The following is a 17,321-nucleotide window of genomic DNA, read 5'->3' as shown; positions in this document are numbered from 1 at the left end:
CTTGAGTATGCAAAAATAACAGCAGCACAAACAATATCCTCTCCAATAAAGCTGACTCAAAAGCTGATCAAAAGCTGGAAGAGTTTCAACCCCACAAACTGAAAATATTATAACTTTCATGAAAGAGGATTTATGGCAGGATAATACAACATTTGTATTATGCAAACTTATTATATTACGTATAGCTCATTTTAACATGACACCAACAAACTGCATATAGATTTATTAGGGTTGAGGTTTCCTGATACAAGTCTATTTTTCTACAAATTACTTTGTCACAGTTGCCTGGATGCAGATGCTGCAACTTCCATTTTGTCTGATGGTTTTGTTTCCACTAGGATATATTCAGTCAAACACTGAACTTTTTACTAACACATTTAGGCATGTGAAAATAGTTGCTGATTACTTTCCAGATAATACACATTATCAATATAATGTGATGCATGGAAACAGATCCATGTAGGTAGTAACCAGCTATAAAATACTTTTTATGTGTTTATAATGTAATAATGATCCAATAACATGTAATGGTATAACTCTTCTCTCTGTAGTAGGCTACAAGTCTCCTATAGCATACTTTTGATCTTGATTTCTTTTCTTTTTTTTAACTAAAACTTATCTATAAAAAGAAATATCTGTATGACTGTTTGCAATAGTATTTTCTTCACCAATGAACATGAAATGGCTCCTCTTCTTGTTTCCTATAGCTATTATAATAAACTGAAGTCATTTTTTTTAGGAAACACACCCACAGGATGGTGGCTGATATCAGTGCTTTGTTTCTTGCTTTCATTCTTCTGACTTACAATCCCTGTTTAGAGGTTTCTCCTATACAGGGAATATTCTCATGCTCATCCATTCACAGCCTTACATCTATAACTGTCATATATATTAAGTAAAGAAATAAGCAGCAATGAGCGGATAAAAGCCCATTAGAGACCGTCAGACAGCTGCGGGTGTCTCCATGCAGTGAGCGCATGCAGCAGCGGACTCCCCGGCTGTGGAAGGTCCTCCCGCACTGCGAGCGGTGCTGTGTCCAGGCTTTTTTTTTATTGCCTGCTGTGCACCGTCTGATTCTCCCTTTTTTTAATCTCCATTTTAGACGGTACTGACGCATCCGTATAGGTTTCAGGACTGGGACAATGTGCCGGGGTATGATCAGTTCCTGATGGCCCGTGTCTCTCAATACCAGGCAGGTACCGCCGACAAGAGGTGAATGATTGTGCATGCATAAAGCGCTGCTGTCTGTCTGAGACCGTCAGGGAATGACATCCCGATTTGTTGAATTTATCAACCGAAGGCTCCTTAATTATGGACTGTCCATCTAATACCAGGCTGATGTTGTGATTGTTCAGGGTTTTGTCGAGATAATCAAGCTTGTTTTCAATCAGACAGAACCAGCTCTGCAGCAAAAAAGCAATCAATATTCAAGGTGTAAATAATCAGTGCTAATCCCTATGAAATACGGTTGATTTTTTTTATATATATGTCATACAGCTAGCTCTGAGATTATTTAATTATTATTATGGGAACATATGAGTCATAATTAACAGGCTGTATCATAATACGAAAAAAAAAACTTGCAGAATTGTAGCATCTTTGTCTGATGTTTGTCTCTGAACAGATGTGAGAGACACAAAACAACCCATCAATCAATTAGGCTAATCAATCGCCAATACATTTCATTTCATTTCATCGTCTTCCAATCATCACAATGGGCTACAAAAAATCCGGTCACGTTAGGTTTTTATTAATCTTTTGTTTGGTAACTTGAGTATTTCATAATTATAAGATAAGGATTGTTAAACTGAAACAAGCAACGAAAGATGCCCAGAAAACCACAAAGTTTAGTTTATTAGGCGATATGAACAGTTTTTTTTGTTTTGTTTTTTAAACATGCACGTCTAAACCAAAAGGATGTAATGGTATGATCAGAAATTTACCTTTTGAACCAGGATTATATTATTGTCTTTTTTGTCTGTTTGTCTGTTTTCTTGGTGCATTTTGGAAGCAAAACTGAACTGGACTCAAATGTCATAAAGTATTTCTCTATTTGTAACGAAATATAAAATAATAGCCTAGTATAATAATTTGTTCCATTTTTTTTTTTAGGTCTAACTTGCTTTCAAATGTTTTTTTGTTTTGTTTTGTTTGTTTTTTGTGGGGTTTTTATTAATATTTTTTATTTACGATGCTTTAATTGCAGCAGCTGGGCCGAAAACTGCAGGAAAAATCTATGAAATCATTTTTATTATTTTAAACAAGAGTATAAAGAGACGTGTCAGTTGTGGCTGGTTGTGAACATCAGTTTTCTATTTAATATTTAACCACTTCCTGTTAATATGTGCCCGTTTTTTTTTTTTTTTTTTTTTTATCTCCGCGCAGTTTTCCCATCACTGAACCTGTGTGTGACCTGGAGATGGAGAGGCAGAGCCCAGGGGAGAGGAGCGCGAGCGCGACCACCACCACCGCCGCCGCCGCCGCCATCCCCTCCTCCACATCAGCTGCCGTCACCATGGCAACAGCCAGCTCCAGCAACACCACGTGCACCCAGGCGCCCTCCGCATCCCTCAGCATAATCCCGTCAGACAGACAGGCAGTCCAGGTAATAGACAGCACCTGGTCGCCCCCTCCTCCTCCTTAATTAAATAAGAGATAGTCCAGGAAATAGACTGTACCTACCTCGGATTATTTAATTCAACAGAAACCGGTAGGAAGGTATAGTCCTGAGACCTCTGCATGCATTATTTACCTTGACTGTCTGTCAGACACCAGGTTATAGATGAAGCCCTTGGACCTCTGTGTGCGATTTCATCTGACAAGAAAACATCCAGGTGGTAGACTGTACCATAATAGATCCCATGCAGCACAAGAGTAAAACATATGAGAGAAGGACAGTCCAGGAAATAGTCATTATCTGAGACCTCTGTGTGTAGCGTTTCCATTTGATTGACAAGCAGCACGTGCACTACAAATTACCTGGAACACCTGCAGTGCATATTGCTGTTTAATTTGACAGGAAGACAATCCAGGTAATAGACAGCACCGGGGACCTTTGTATGCATTGTTTCATTTGACAGGGAGGAAATTCAAGTAATAGACAGCACCTTGGACCTCTGTGTGTGTTGTTGGATGTCACCAACAAAGTATATACAGTTGCTGTGTCTTATTAGGAAGGGAACTAAAGTGATCAATATTAAAGACTTTGCTTTTACATTGTTCTACATTTAATCAGCGATACTGTACAAGCAACATCAGATAACGGTAAAACAATCAGTTTAAAACCGTGTAAGTACTTAAAGCAGAAGTAAGCGATCCGGTCGTTTTGGCTAACTTCTTGTCGGCCGATGGAGTTAGCAGTCCCTGCCCTCGTCCCTACGTCACCACATTCACGCGCATCCCTTGGCTGCACACACAGCCCTTCATGCCGTTCTCTCTCCTCATTGGATAAAGGTTGTAGGATACAAGGAAAGTTTTCTCCTCGGCTTACAGCAGAGCAGAGTGACTGACAGACCCGTGTTTCGGTCCAAACACTCTATATAAGTGATTGCCGTCGGAAGATATAACTATTTAAGACTTTTATTAACACAAATATTCCACATTACATTGGACTGAGGAGGATGAGCGCATTTATAAGCACATGACTTTCTCATCCAACAGGTGATCCAGCACGCCATCCACCGACCTCAGAGCATGGCGGCCCAGTACCTGCACCAGATGTACGCAGCCCAGCAGCAGCACCTGATGCTGCAGACAGCGGCCCTGCAGCAGCACCAGCACACACCCCATCTGCAGAGTTTAGCCACCATACAGCAGGTAGGTGTGTTTCGTGTGTGTGTGTGTGTGTGTGTGTGTGTGTGTGTGTGTGTGTGTGTGTGTGTGTGTGTGTGTGTGTGTGTGTGTGTAAGACTCATGATGAGTCATTATTTACATGAAAGCCAGTGAATGGGGGGGGGGGGGGGGGGGGGGGGGGGGGTTATAGATTTTCTTGGTACGATTATTGTCAGAGAAATAATCATGGTATTAGGATTATCACGATTATTATGCATTAATTAATTTCACAACACTATGAATGTGTAAAATCAAATCAAAATTTTATTACATTACTAATTAAATACACAAAATATTTTAAGTATCCATTAATATGAACAATTATTGATCCCCCAAACGAAATTTTTGAAATATTCAAGTCATTAATTGTCATCTATGCCAAATGTTTTAGTTTATTTTTATTACAAATGACACGCTAACATTTAAATTCCTACCAATTCAATGTTTTCAACCCTAACCTAGTATCTGTGCATTTACCTTTATTTTGGCGCTAATCTGCCTACGTATCTGGTTCCAACATCATCTTTTTTTGGAATCGTGACGATTAATTAAAGCAGAAGTAAGCGATCCGGTCGTTTTGGCTAACTTCTTGTCAGCCGATGGAGTTAGCAGTCCCCGCCCTCGTCCCTACGTCACCACATTCAGGCGCATCCCTTGGCTGCACACATAGAGAGGACCGCCCCTTTATGCTGTTCTCTCTCCTCATTGGATAAAGGTTGTAGGATACAAGGAAAGTTTTCTCCTCGGCTTACAGCAGAGCAGAGTGACTGACAGACCAAACACTCTATATAAGTGATTGCTGTCGGAAGATATAACTATTTAAGACTTATATTAACACAAACATTCCGCTTACTTCTGCTTTAATTGTGGCATTTGATACGGCGGTTAATTGTGAAAACAAGTAATCGTGATGACATCCCTCTTCCTGATCCGTCTCAGGCTTCGGTGTGTCAGAGGCCGTCTCCTTCATCATCCACTGGCAGTTTGGTTCAACCTGCTGGTGTTTCCCAAAACTCGGTGAGTATTTCATCAACCTGACCACAGATATTATTAAACCCCAGACTCTGCTGCCGTCTCACACTCTTCCACCATGCCGCCCTGAATCCAGATCACTTTACCAGCATCTCCAGTGACGGCCCAGCTGATTGCCCGCACCCAAGCGTCCAACTCGACTGCCGCTGCTGCAACCACGATATCCCAGCAGGCCATGCTTCTGGGAAACCGACCAGCCAACTGTAACCAAGCACAGATGTACCTTCGCACTCAGATGGTACAAACCTTTTCTAAGTAATCTGAAGCTCCTGGTGATACCGGTTCATTCAAAACAAAACTGCATGACTCATTTGCCCTATTTCTATTTTTACTGAATGCGTTTTCCTCTGTCAGCTCATTCTAACTCCTGCAGCCCCAGTGGCTGCCGTTCAGTCAGACCTCCCTGCTGTCACCTCCTGCTCCTCTTTACCTACCTCCTCTCAGGTACACACAATACCACCCAATTAGAATAAGCCCATGCATGACACACAGAGTCACAATTTTGTACCGCTCGGGATATTACAAACCTTGCACTTGAGCTAAATTGCAGAAATACACCAGGAGTGTCGACACCCAATGTGTACACTGCAAAAACTCAAAATCTTACCACGAGTATTTGTCTTATTTCTAGTCAAAATGTTATTTCTAGTAAAAACAAATCTCATTATACTTAAAATAAGACTCATCACATTAAAAAGTAACTTGTTTTAAAACACTTTTTAACTTCTTTCAAACATATTTTCACTTGAAATAAGGAGAAAAATCTAATAGTGGGGCAAGCACAAAACACTTGCTTTCACTGGCAGATTTTTCTACTTATTTTACAGTAAGTAAAACATTTGTTTGAAACAAGTAAAAATGATCTAAAAACAAGTTAATTTTTAGGTGATGAGTCTCATTTTAAATGGAAAGAGATTAGTTTTGACTAGAAATTTGACATTTTGAAAAGAAATAAGACAAATATTCTTGTAAAGATGTTGAGTTTTTGCAGTGTAAAACTGACTGATCTGTGTGTGTGTGTGTTCAGGTGCAGAATCTGGCTCTGCACGCACACTTGCCTGGAGCTCTGGCTACAGCCCACAGCGTCATCCTAAAACCGTCGGCACAGTCCCAAGCCCTGTCTCCGGCCGCCTCCATGTCCAAGATGTCAATCTGTGCTCTGAAGACCAACCAGCTGACCGACACCTCGACTGAGACGGGTCAGCCCGGGGCCCAGATCATAGCCCCAGGTGAGTTAACGCGTGGCTACTACAAAGGAAAGCTGACACAGAGAGTGGCCAAGTGTTTCAGGCTGAAGTGATGAGTCAGAGGTTCAGGGTTTAGGTTTTATTGTAACTGGAAATAAACTTTTTCTGCAGTTGAAGTAAGTGAAGTGTCCACACAGCCTCAGACAGACAGCATAATGCAGTAAAATAAAACATTTAAAACAATCAAGACAATTAAAGCAATTAAGACAATTAGATAAAAACAAAGTAAAATTTTTATTAAACTAAAAGTGCAAACCGATAGAGAATAAAAAAGCATTTCAAAGAACAATCAGTAAATAAATAGGCCGCCACTAAATACATAAAACATGTAAAGAAAATGAGATGTTCTAGATATGTTTGCAATGTTTGTTGTGTGTTGTTTGTTTGTATTTTCTGCACCAGATAAACTCAGTTATGTTTCCTAAGAGTCCTTGTAGTCCTGTTAGTTAGTTACTACAAACTAAGGAAGTAGGGATGTCACGATTACTTGTTTTCACAATTAATCACGGTACTAAACGCCACAGTTAATTAATCGTAGAGATTCCTAAATACTGTCAGTTTCCAAAAAAGATGATGTCGGAGACATATCGGCAAAGTAAAGGGAAATGCACAGATAATGGTCAATTTAACATGACATTGAATGGGTAGGAATTGAAATGTTGGTGTCTCATTTGTAATTGAAAGAACGATTAGAATGCACTTAAAGCAGAAGTAAGCGATCCGGTCGTTTGGGCTAATGCTGCGTTCCAGGTAGGCTTTTGAAACCGTAAGTCACAGCTTCAAGTCACGACTTACGACTTTGTAGTGTTCCAGGCAACCCGTCACTCGTGTTTTTCCGACCTTTTGCACCTGTTTTACCTGTGGAAAAGGTCGGAAAAACACAAGTTACGGGTTGCCTTGAACGCACCATAACTTCTTGTCAGCCGATGGAGTTAGCAGCCCCCGCCCTCGTCATGGATCAATTGGTCCTCGTCCCTACGTCACCACATTCACGTGCATCCCTTGGCTGCACACACAGCCCTTTATGCCGTTCTCTCTCCTCATTGGATAAAACTTGTAGGATACAAGGAAAGTTTTCTCCTCGGCTTACAGCAGAGCAGAGTGACTGACAGACCCGTGTTTCAGACCAAACACTCTATGTAAGTGATTGCCGTCGGAAGATATAACTATTTAAGACTTATATTAACACAAAAATATTGCTTACTTCTGCTTTAAAGATTTGGTATAGATTACAATTAGTGACTATATTTCAAACAACTTATATTTTGACTATATTTGATTTTACACATTCATAGTGTTTCATTGATTAATGCATAATAATCGTGATACAGTTATATACTATAACACCGTGATTATTTCTCTGACAATAATCGTACCAAGAAAATCTATAATTGTGACATCCCCTATTATATTACGATGTAACAGTTATTTACATCTGTGAGTGTTTCTTGCTGCAGCCTACTCTCCGGTGCAGACCCACGCTCTGGTCAAGCAGCAGCTGTCGTGTCCGTCGGGCCAGCGCGTCGCCCACCACCAGCTCATCCTGCAGCAGGCCGCCGCCGGCGCTCTCAACCACCGACAGCTGCAGCCCATCGCCCTCAGAGTGGCGCCGCAAGAGCCCAGCGCTGCCCCTCTTTCTCTTTCAGCCAAAAGACCGACCACGTCCAGCATCATGTCACAATCCAACGGAGACCCCCAAGCCCCCTCCTCCTCTTCTACTACTTCTTCATCTTCTGCTACTACTTCTTCGTTTTCCTCTTCTTCTTCTTCTCGATCTGTCACCAACGTGTTTGCGTCATCAGCTCAGGCCTCGTCGATCCCAGCCGCCGCTGTTCAGCCTCAGCCCCCTCCTCTGGTGGCCGCTCCGCAGCGCCGGACCTCGTTCCCACAAGTGCAGAATCGGCCGCCGCCCCCTCCTCCGCCGCTGGTTCTGCCCCGGCTGCCCCAGAACCCCCCGGCCTCGCTCCAGCGGCTGTCGGTGCACTCGGTCCGGGCTCTGGCCGTCCAGTCGGGGCAGGTGCTGCTGACGGAGCACGAGCTGCCCGTGGCCGAGGCGCTGGTCCAGATGCCCTACCAGAACCTGCCCCCTCCTCAGACGGTGGCCGTCGACCTGAAAGTGCATCCGGTCCGACGCAGCGAGACTCCGTTGGTGAGTCACCGTCCTCGTGTCCTCTTCCTTGCAGATCTCCTGCGTCTCAGTGGTTTGACTGGGGTAACACTTTAGATTAGGGAACACATTTTCACCATTAAGTAGGTTGCTTATTAATATGCATATAAGTAGCTTACTAGCTCCTTATTAGTAATTATTAAGCAAATATTAAAGCAGAAGTAAGCAGAATATTCATGTTAATATAAGTCTTAAATAGTTATATCTTCCGACGGCAATCACTTACATAGAGTGTTTGGTCCGAAACACGGGTCTGTCAGTCACTCACTGTAAGCCGAGGAGAAAACTTTTATTTTATTTCCTTGTATCCAACAACCTTTATCCAATGAGGAGAGAGAACGGCATGAAGGGCTGTGTGTGCAGCCAAGGGATGCGCGTGAATGTGGTGACGTAGGGACGAGGACCAATAGATCCATGACGAGGATCCTAATTATCGCTTATTCATTGTAAATGAATGCATTGTTGTTTCTGAATAATGATGTGAATAACCAGTGGGTTATTGGGGCCTTGTACAAGAACAGTAATTCTTCCTGTATCACTCTGAATTAGTATAGCATTAATGCATTAATTTACAATGAATAAGCCATAATTAGGAGTTAATATCAGGAAAAATCTTAATTCATGGTGTAATAGAGGTAGAATAAGGCTATGTAGAATAAGGTGTTAATATGTGCTTAATAATTACTAATAAGGAGTTAATAAGCACTTAGTTAATGGTGAATATGTAGTGTTCCCTAATCTAAAGTGTTACCTTGACTGGTTTTTGTTTTGGGTTGAATTTCAGTCGGGGCAAACGTGCAAAGTGAACGGACTGAGTCCAGAGGGGAGCAAAGATGAAGGACACTCTCCAAGTCGACAGAGAGACAAGACCCCCACACCTCTCATTGTGTTGCCGAAGCAGAATGGTGCAGGTGAAATATAACAACAACAAAAAAAGAATATAATACATAATCCAACCTGTGTAAACTACAAACTCAATCACTAAAAATCAACCATGCAATAATTATTAGACATATCTTAAAGACAGTGGAATATTTAAAGCAATACGACAAGTCAAAGAAGAAATGCAGCCATCACATTGTCCCTCCAGATCGTGAGTGAATGAGTTGTCTTTGTGTAAAATTTGTGCTGAAAACGATACGATAATAAGTTAGTAATTGGCATCTTTTAGAAACTTGAATTTTGCGACATAATGATCTCCACAGTTTAAATACCTTCAAACTGGCTGTCTGCTATTTTCTGCATTTTGAATCAACTTAATTTCTGGGTATATAATTGACACTTACAGAAGAAACAGTTCAAGATAAAGGCTGCAGCCGTACATTAAAGCTCTTTATTTAACTGCAGTAAATTTAAAAGCATAAAGAGTCAATTTTAAATGCACTGCAAGGGATTTCTACAATAACTTAGTTTATAGCCTTTTAAAAAAAAGAAATCTGAGTTACTGAAATAATCCTGGTTTAACTCCTCAGTGATCAGGTCACCACCACAGGTCGAGGAGCCTCCACAGCTCAACACCTCCAGCAGCAGCAGCAACCTTCGTCCTCCTCCTCCTCCTCCTCCTCCTCCTCTACCTCCGCCCGTTCTCCCCGCTGCCGTCCGCGGCCCCAGCCAGCCTCCCTCTGCCCCTGCCAGCGTCCCGGGAAGCCCCGACAGGATCCTCACAACCCACGTCCTCACGCACCTCATCGAGGGCTTCGTGATCAGGGAGGGACTGGAGCCGTTCCCGGTATGTCCCACAAAACTCATGGCACCGGTGTCTTGTTGTTGACTGGAAACACAATTTCTTTTTCTGGTGGTTTATCGCAACAAGTCTGGAAATGTTTAAAAACCCCTTAACACCCACCGGCCTGTGGGTTGTGTTGCTTGTAATACCAGTGGGTTTTAAAGGACAAATCCAGGCAAATTCAACCTGGGGCCTTATTTGTCTGAAAGAATGAATCTGAAGATTTTCTTCTTTTTTTTTTTTCAACTTTTTTTTTTTTTTTTATCCATGTAAAAGGAACATGAGATCATCATGGGCACAGTTAAAGTAACAATATTAATTTATTTTACACATACATACATATATACATACATCATAGTATAATGTCATGCTATTTAGGGTTCATATCCTATAAGCATCCTATAATAATCCATCTTTCCCAGCGTTCAATACATTTCTCCAACTGAAGTCTTAAAACAAAAGTAAGTCTCTCCATACAATAAATTTCTTGAGTCATTTTCTAGTTATAGAATTGATTTTTCCCTGTTAAAAGGGTTTTCCATGGATTTTTTCCTCAGTCGATGTGAGGGTCTAAGGACAGAGGATGTTGTTATGATGCCATGTAAAGCCCTTTGAGACAAACTGTTTGTAAAAACGGGCTATACAAATAAAATCGCCTTGCCTTGCCTTACAATAAATTTTTTGAGTCATTTTCTAGTTATAGCTTTTCTGCTACTTGCCAGAAGAATTTTCAATAAGTATTTGTCCTTATGTGGGACTGTTTCTGGGGTTTTACCGAGATATAAATTAATAAAATGAAGATTTTCTTTTTAATGTCTCCTGTTATGCAGTAGTTCGGTCTGTCCCCGCATCGCCACAGCAGCGTATAATGGGAGCGGATGGATCTTAGGATGTTTAGGGTGTTTACATCCAACAAAACCACTTTTCTTTCACAGACAACGTCAGATGGCTATTCAAACATACACAGAGGGGTTTGTTTACTTCAAGAAAGCCGACATGTTGTGCTCAGTATGTTTACAGGTCGTCTGAAGAGCTCCCTTTTGTTTTATCAACAAAAGAATATCAACCTGCTACGAAAACGGCTTGACTCAGAGTTGATATTCGTTCGTTGATGGCCATCTGATGTTGTCTGTGAAAGAAATTGCCATTTTGTGGGATGTAAGCAGCCTAAACAGCCTAAGATCTGTCCGCTCCCATTATACGCTGCTGTGGCAATGCGGGGACAGAGAACTACTACAGAACAGGAGCTTTTAGACCTAGAATATCGTGAAACTATAGCCCCAGGTTGAATTTGCCTGAAATTGTCCTTTAAGAGGTTAAATGAATATTTTTACTACAGTATTATCTGTATTGAGTCTTATTTTATCTTGATAACTGTTGTATTTGACATAATATACATGTTTCAATCCAATGGCATTAAAAAAGCTCTATTCTATCTACTGTATAATACACTTCTCATATCGTAACATATGAATGTGCAAGTTTTTCTTTTTTTAAACTCAATTCAAAAAGCAGGTGGGTCCTTCGTCGCTCTTAGCCGAGCAGCAGGCTTCACTTCCAGAGTCCCAGGAGATCCACGCCAACGGGGACGCAGCAGCAGAGGACAGTCCTCTGGATGCTGACCAGTCAGATACAACAGACTCTGAGATGGAGAACGATGCACCAACAGCAGATGGTGAGGTCCTGTGTGTATGTGGGGGAGGAAGTGTGTGAGTGTGCGTGTGTGTGACTAACAGCTGGTCCTCTGAAGTTGCAGAGCTGGGCGAGAGTGTTGCAGGTGTGCTGCAGTGTGAATACTGCGGGAGCAGAGGTTATGCTCAGACGTTCCTGCGCTCCAAGCGCTTCTGCTCCATGACGTGTGTCAGAAGGTAAATAAATCACACAAGCACAATAACGTCACGTATCAGGTAATAATCTATATTTGTTATAGAAGAACAAAGGTGTGTGTGGCTCCAAAGCCTGGTATTGATATTCCTCTGTGCCACAGAGCTCAATTATCATCTAAAAACACACAAATAAGTGTGGGGTTTGTGCCACAAGCATAATGATTTAATGCTTTGTGAAGTGAAGTTCACAAAGCAAGTTCACTTACAAGTGAAGTTCACTTAAAACTACAGTGCCAAGCTCTTTTAGCAAATGGCATGACCAAAAAAATGAAATAACCATATTTGTGACACATTGACCCCCATACAGTCGGTACTCAAGGTATGAAGTGTTGATGTCGGAAGCAGCTGATAATGTAGGATATTATGTCTTGCAGCATTTTATCCTGTTTCACTGTTAGTGTGTTGCCTTAGGTGAACAACAAAAGGCTGACTCTAACTTCATGAATATTAATAAACCAGGCTGTGTAAAGTTTCAAAAGGTTTATCATCACATCCACAGTAAAAACACAGTGGTTTAGACTACACAATGAAATTCTTTGTTTTGCTTTTACACAAAAAAACAATAGAAATGAGAGTGAAAAACGAATAAGTTAAAAAGTAAAGTCTAAAAAAAAGTGAAGTGGTCTTGAATGTATTGTTCATGACCACAATGGCCTGTGGGTATAAGCTATTTATGAGTCTTAGAAAGGACAAAAAAAGATGTATAAATGTATTTTGTCTGCCACACATGACATATAAAGAGTAAATATGCAGCCTGTTCCTGTGGTGGCGAGTTGACGCACGTCATCTGACATGTGGAGTCCATTAGGCTCCATCTGGGTTATAAGAGCAACTCTAAAGAGTATAATTACTCTCATGTTTGAGTCCAGATGCAAAACCCTTTAGCTCAATACCCCAGTGGCTAATACTTGTCTAATTGTGTGTTGCACGTAATGCAAATCTAAATGTAATATATTTTGTGACCGACTCTGTGTTAAGGTTCAGTGTGAGCTGCACCAAGCGCATCACCATGCTGAGGGCAGGACGCTGGCTGGGTCACAGGCCGATGGGCCGGAGAGGACGACCCCCCAGCAGAGTCAACGGAGCCTCCAGGGAACATTTCCTGAGACGGGTCAGTTAATATTCACCGACCTGATGCATGCGGGGAAAATACTGAGGTGCTGCAGGGATCACTGGTCCTGAAGACAAGCCGCTCTCCGGGGAGCCGCCACGTTTGACAGGAACACGTCTCTGGAGGAAACTCCTGTGACCAAAACTAACAGCAAATAACTTCAAAATAAGAAACAATGGGCTGAGTGTTTTAGAGCCTGACAGTTTTAATGCCTGTAACGGTGATTTCTAACATTTTTTGGCTCATACAATATCAATATATATTGCTTTAATCTATAATAACGATTCTAATAGTGACATTTATACGCTTTATATGCTCAAATTGACAATATTTTTTAAATTCTCTCTCCATTGGCTCCCAGTTTAGTATATAATTGATTCTAAGATTTTACTTATTGTTTATAAATCTCTTAATGGTGCTGCCCCTCCCTATATTCATGACATGCTCACTGAGTTTACACCAGAGAGACACATGTAAAACTCTCCTCAATATACCACGCATAATCGCATATATTCAAAATCAGCTCAGGGTGCTTTTAGTTTTTATGACGCTGTGAAACTCTTTACCTGTTGAACTCAAACAATATCTTCCTTTAAATGTAGACTAAAAACATATCTGTTCTCACAAGCTTTTAGTTAGTATTTTGTTTGTTTGTTTGATTGTTATATTTTTACATATTGGCACTTGTTTTGATATGCACTTTACATGTATTACCATCTTGCTTTTCTAAAGCACACAAATGTGCTATATAAATAAAATTGACATTGACATTAACGATAAGAGTGGGGAAGCCTCTAAAACAGCATCAAGGCCATGATTTGATGCTAAATCTCTCCATTAAAACTCAGACTAATGAAATTATTTCAGGGTTAGTGGCGGTGCAGTGGTCCACCATGCAACATTAGAAAGAATCCTCTGATGTATTTCTTATTTTAAATATGAAAAGCATCATTAATTACTGTCACATTAAATGAAGGGGAAAAACATTAAAGAGATAGTTCAACATTTTGTCAAATTGGCCCATTGCCATAATCCCTATAGTCATAGCAGTAGGTTCGTTGCCTTTAATTGTCAGTGCAAGCTATTTTTAGAACGGCGGAGCAGAGTCGTGAGCTGCTCAGAGCTACGCGGCAGTCTCGTAACGTTCTGTTATTATCTCATAGCGTGGTGAATGTGCAGGTCACAACTTGTCCACCAGAGTGTTTTGGAGTTGTTGGATTGTGTATTTGATGAGTTTGATGAGGGAAACCAAGAAATCCCATTAGCCTCCGTAGCAGCTTGTGGCTCTGCTCCGCTGTTCTAAAAATAGCTTGCACAGACAATTAAAGGTAACAAATCTACTCCTAAGACTAAAGGGCCAATTTGCCAAAATGTTGAACTATCCCTTTAAAGTAATGTCACCCTAACAAAACAAAAAAAACAGAGGGTATTTGTCTTTGTGCTTCACAGGCTCAGGGGTCATGTGGCTCAGAGGAGATGCAGCAGAGCCCAGTGAGAGAGGAGGAAGAGGAGGCACAGGAGGAGGATGGGGAGGAGGAGGAGGAGGAGGAGGAGGAGGGTGAGGGTGAGGAAGAAGAAGAAGAAGAGGAGGAAGAGGAGGAAGAGGAGGAGGATGTGGAGGTGGAGTTGGAATTGGAGGTGGAAGCGGAGCCTCCCGTCCCCATGAAGACCAGGCTGCGGAAGCAGGCGGAGCAGGAGCGCGAGAGGGAGCGCGAGCAGGAGAGAGAGCAGAGGCTGCCGGAGACCATCAGCGTGTCCGACGGAGAGGAAGACGTCGGCTGTCCGTCGCAGTGGAACGTCGAACAAGTGTTTTCGTACATCAACTCTCTGCCAGGTACCGACGTCACCCAGGGCCGTTGTATAGGGGAGAAAGGTGATGATAATTCTAGGGGCCCAGCGCCCAGTAGGGCCCACAAAAAACCTCAGTAATCTTTGTATGACTGAATTATTCTGCATAAGACCCTGACTAATACTCATGCTGTATTAGCATCAAAACAAAGTAGGCTAAATAAAAAATGATAATACATACGGAGTCTAAGAAAAAAAGTGGAAAAGTCAGGGGCCCACTTTAGTATTATTTCAGGGGGCCCAGAATTCCTAGCAACGGCCCTGCGTGACCTCAGCACGACAGACAGAGGACGTAGAGATTGTGAAATGATTGTGACGATGTCATTTATTCTTGATCGATAAAGTTTAGTTTAGTGAGTACACACATCAATAAACAACATTATATACAGTACATATAATTTAAACAAAAAACTATAATTCATTTTTCCCTTAAAGTGTAAAGCCAAAACATATGCACCTTGACTAAAAAGGGGTAGGCTTATTTTGCCTACCCTTCTTATTAACCATTTCCATCAGCTAAAGTGTATGTATATCTTCTCAAAACTTTAATGACCAATCTCTTCCAAACATGTCACTGTGAAAATTAAACCACAATTAACCTTTTTATAGGAATAAAAAGAGGAATATGTCTGAAAACACAATTATTCCAACTTTGTGGGCAACAATGTATTCTCTGGTTCATCCTAATAATCAAATTTACATGTCACACAACCACAAGGACTAAAACTCTAATTAACCGAGGCTCAGTGCAAGTGTTTGTTTGATTTAAGGAGGAAAAATGACCTCTGTGGCAAAAGCAGGAAGAATCTAAAGAGGAAACACGGCTCGTTTTAATAACTGCATCACATTAATTAGGTTATTTGCATGTGTTATTTGCACATCACAGAGTTAATTTAGCAGCCACCCAGCGAACGAACAATGTGTTTTGCGGGTAGCGTCATCAGGTTCGCCTCCGAATTCCCGGCTGTGATTAAATGTCTTTTGGTCACATGACCCATCATAGTCCCAGTTTTACATGCCTGCATTCAGATCATGCACATTATAAGAATTCCAATATTAACCATTGCACATTTAGCAATATTGTTTATTTATTAATTATTTATTAATTAATTAATTTATTTACAATTTAGCAATTATACAGAACTGTACAAATGTATGTCACTGTCATGATAAAGTTTAAAGGGATAGTTCAACATTTTGCAAATTCGCCTTTTGCCATAATCCCTATAGTCATAGGAGTAAGTTCATTACCTTTAATTATCGGTGCATGTTGTTTTGAGATCTGCGGGGCAGAGACGTGAGCTGCTCAGTGAACACAATGGAGGTGAATGGTACAGGTCTCCTGTCCCTCATCAAACTCATCAAATACACAATCCAACAACTCCAAAACGCTCTCATGGACAAGCTGTGACCTGCACATTCGCCACACTATGAAATAATAATGTAACATTACGAGACAGAGTTGTTTTTCGAGGCAAATGCGCAGCCGGAACTACATTTCAGACACGGTGGAGTAGTTCTGAGTATTTGCTTCATGTGTCGTAATGTTACATAATTATATGTGATTATCTCATAGCGTGGTGAATGTGCAGGTCACAACTTGTCCACCAGAGCGTTTTGGATTGTGTATTTGATGAGTTTGATGAGGAACAGAGGACCTGTACCGTTCACCTCCATTGTGTTCGCAGCTCACAGCTCACGTCTCTGCCCCGCGGATCTCAAAACAACATGCACCGATAATTAAAGGTAAGGAACCTACTGCTATGACTATAGGGATTATGGCAACAGGCGAATTTGCCAAAATGTTGAACCATCCCTTTAAAAAGAACATAATATCTGAATCGCATACCTTCATATGAATGATATATAATATAATAACACAAAACAAAATATAATATATATTGAATATCTGCCACCCCTCTCTGCAGGCGGTCAGGACATCGCTAAAGAGTTTCGCTCCCAGGAAATCGACGGTCAGGCTCTGCTGCTTCTCACCGAGGATCACCTGGTCAGCACCATGAACCTTAAACTGGGGCCGGCGCTGAAGCTCTGCGCCCACATCAACTCTCTGAAAGACACATAAACTCTTTTCATTCTGTGTTGCTCTGGAAAAAAAAGGGTCGGAGCTCGTCTCACTTGGCCCCTCGTCGTCGGTCAGAGCAAGATCCTGTCAGAGCGAAATCATGAACTCACGGACGGACGGCGGTTTTCCCCGAGGTCACTGCCAGAGATTTCACTGCTGCCACCTCCAGCTGTTCCAGCTGTGGTTTCAAGAGTGAAGTCGGCTCATTTTCTCATGACTGATGTTAACACAGAGCAAACACAAAACTCTCCGCTCTGGTCGTTCCACTGTAGTGATTGTAGCAGTTCAGCTCCACTTATCCATTTGTTTCAAAATGGTTTTAAAGGTTGTTTGTATCATTTCTAAACAAATAACGACTTAAACATGTACAGGACAACACACACACAGGAT

At 41.4% G+C, this 17,321-nt stretch overlaps 1 protein-coding gene across 1 annotated transcript; it reads left to right on the top strand.

Annotated features, from left to right (window-relative positions):
* The first annotated feature begins 1,114 nt into the window (after positions 1–1,114).
* On the top strand, positions 1,115–17,279 carry LOC311000382 (polyhomeotic homolog 3). Its single transcript, XM_083991073.1, has 15 exons — positions 1,115–1,192; positions 2,386–2,605; positions 3,661–3,816; positions 4,771–4,848; positions 4,940–5,101; positions 5,218–5,307; positions 5,891–6,092; positions 7,568–8,259; positions 9,062–9,188; positions 9,750–10,006; positions 11,519–11,678; positions 11,754–11,871; positions 12,868–13,000; positions 14,450–14,834; positions 16,777–17,279. Exons 2-15 carry the CDS (start codon positions 2,420–2,422, stop codon positions 16,929–16,931), a joined length of 2,901 nt encoding a protein of 966 aa, XP_083847199.1. The 5' UTR covers positions 1,115–1,192; positions 2,386–2,419; the 3' UTR covers positions 16,932–17,279.
* The last annotated feature ends 42 nt before the right edge of the window (positions 17,280–17,321 follow it).

The sequence above is a fragment of the Trachurus trachurus genome, assembly GCF_905171665.1.
Source record: "Trachurus trachurus genome assembly, chromosome: 17".
Classification (NCBI taxonomy): Eukaryota; Metazoa; Chordata; class Actinopteri; order Carangiformes; family Carangidae; genus Trachurus; species Trachurus trachurus.
This window is presented reverse-complemented; position numbering and strand designations above follow the sequence as displayed.

What these genes read in the sequence shown, in the direction of transcription:
- LOC311000382 (XM_083991073.1), top strand. Translation starts at nt 2,420, where the DNA reads ATGGAGAGGCAGAGCCCAGGGGAGAGGAGCGCGAGCGCGACCACCACC. An exon ending in GACGCAGCGAGACTCCGTTG is followed by an intron (nt 8,260 to 9,061) that starts GTGAGTCACCGT and finishes GTTGAATTTCAG; the next exon opens with TCGGGGCAAACGTGCAAAGT. An exon ending in GTACATCAACTCTCTGCCAG is followed by an intron (nt 14,835 to 16,776) that starts GTACCGACGTCA and finishes CCCTCTCTGCAG; the next exon opens with GCGGTCAGGACATCGCTAAA.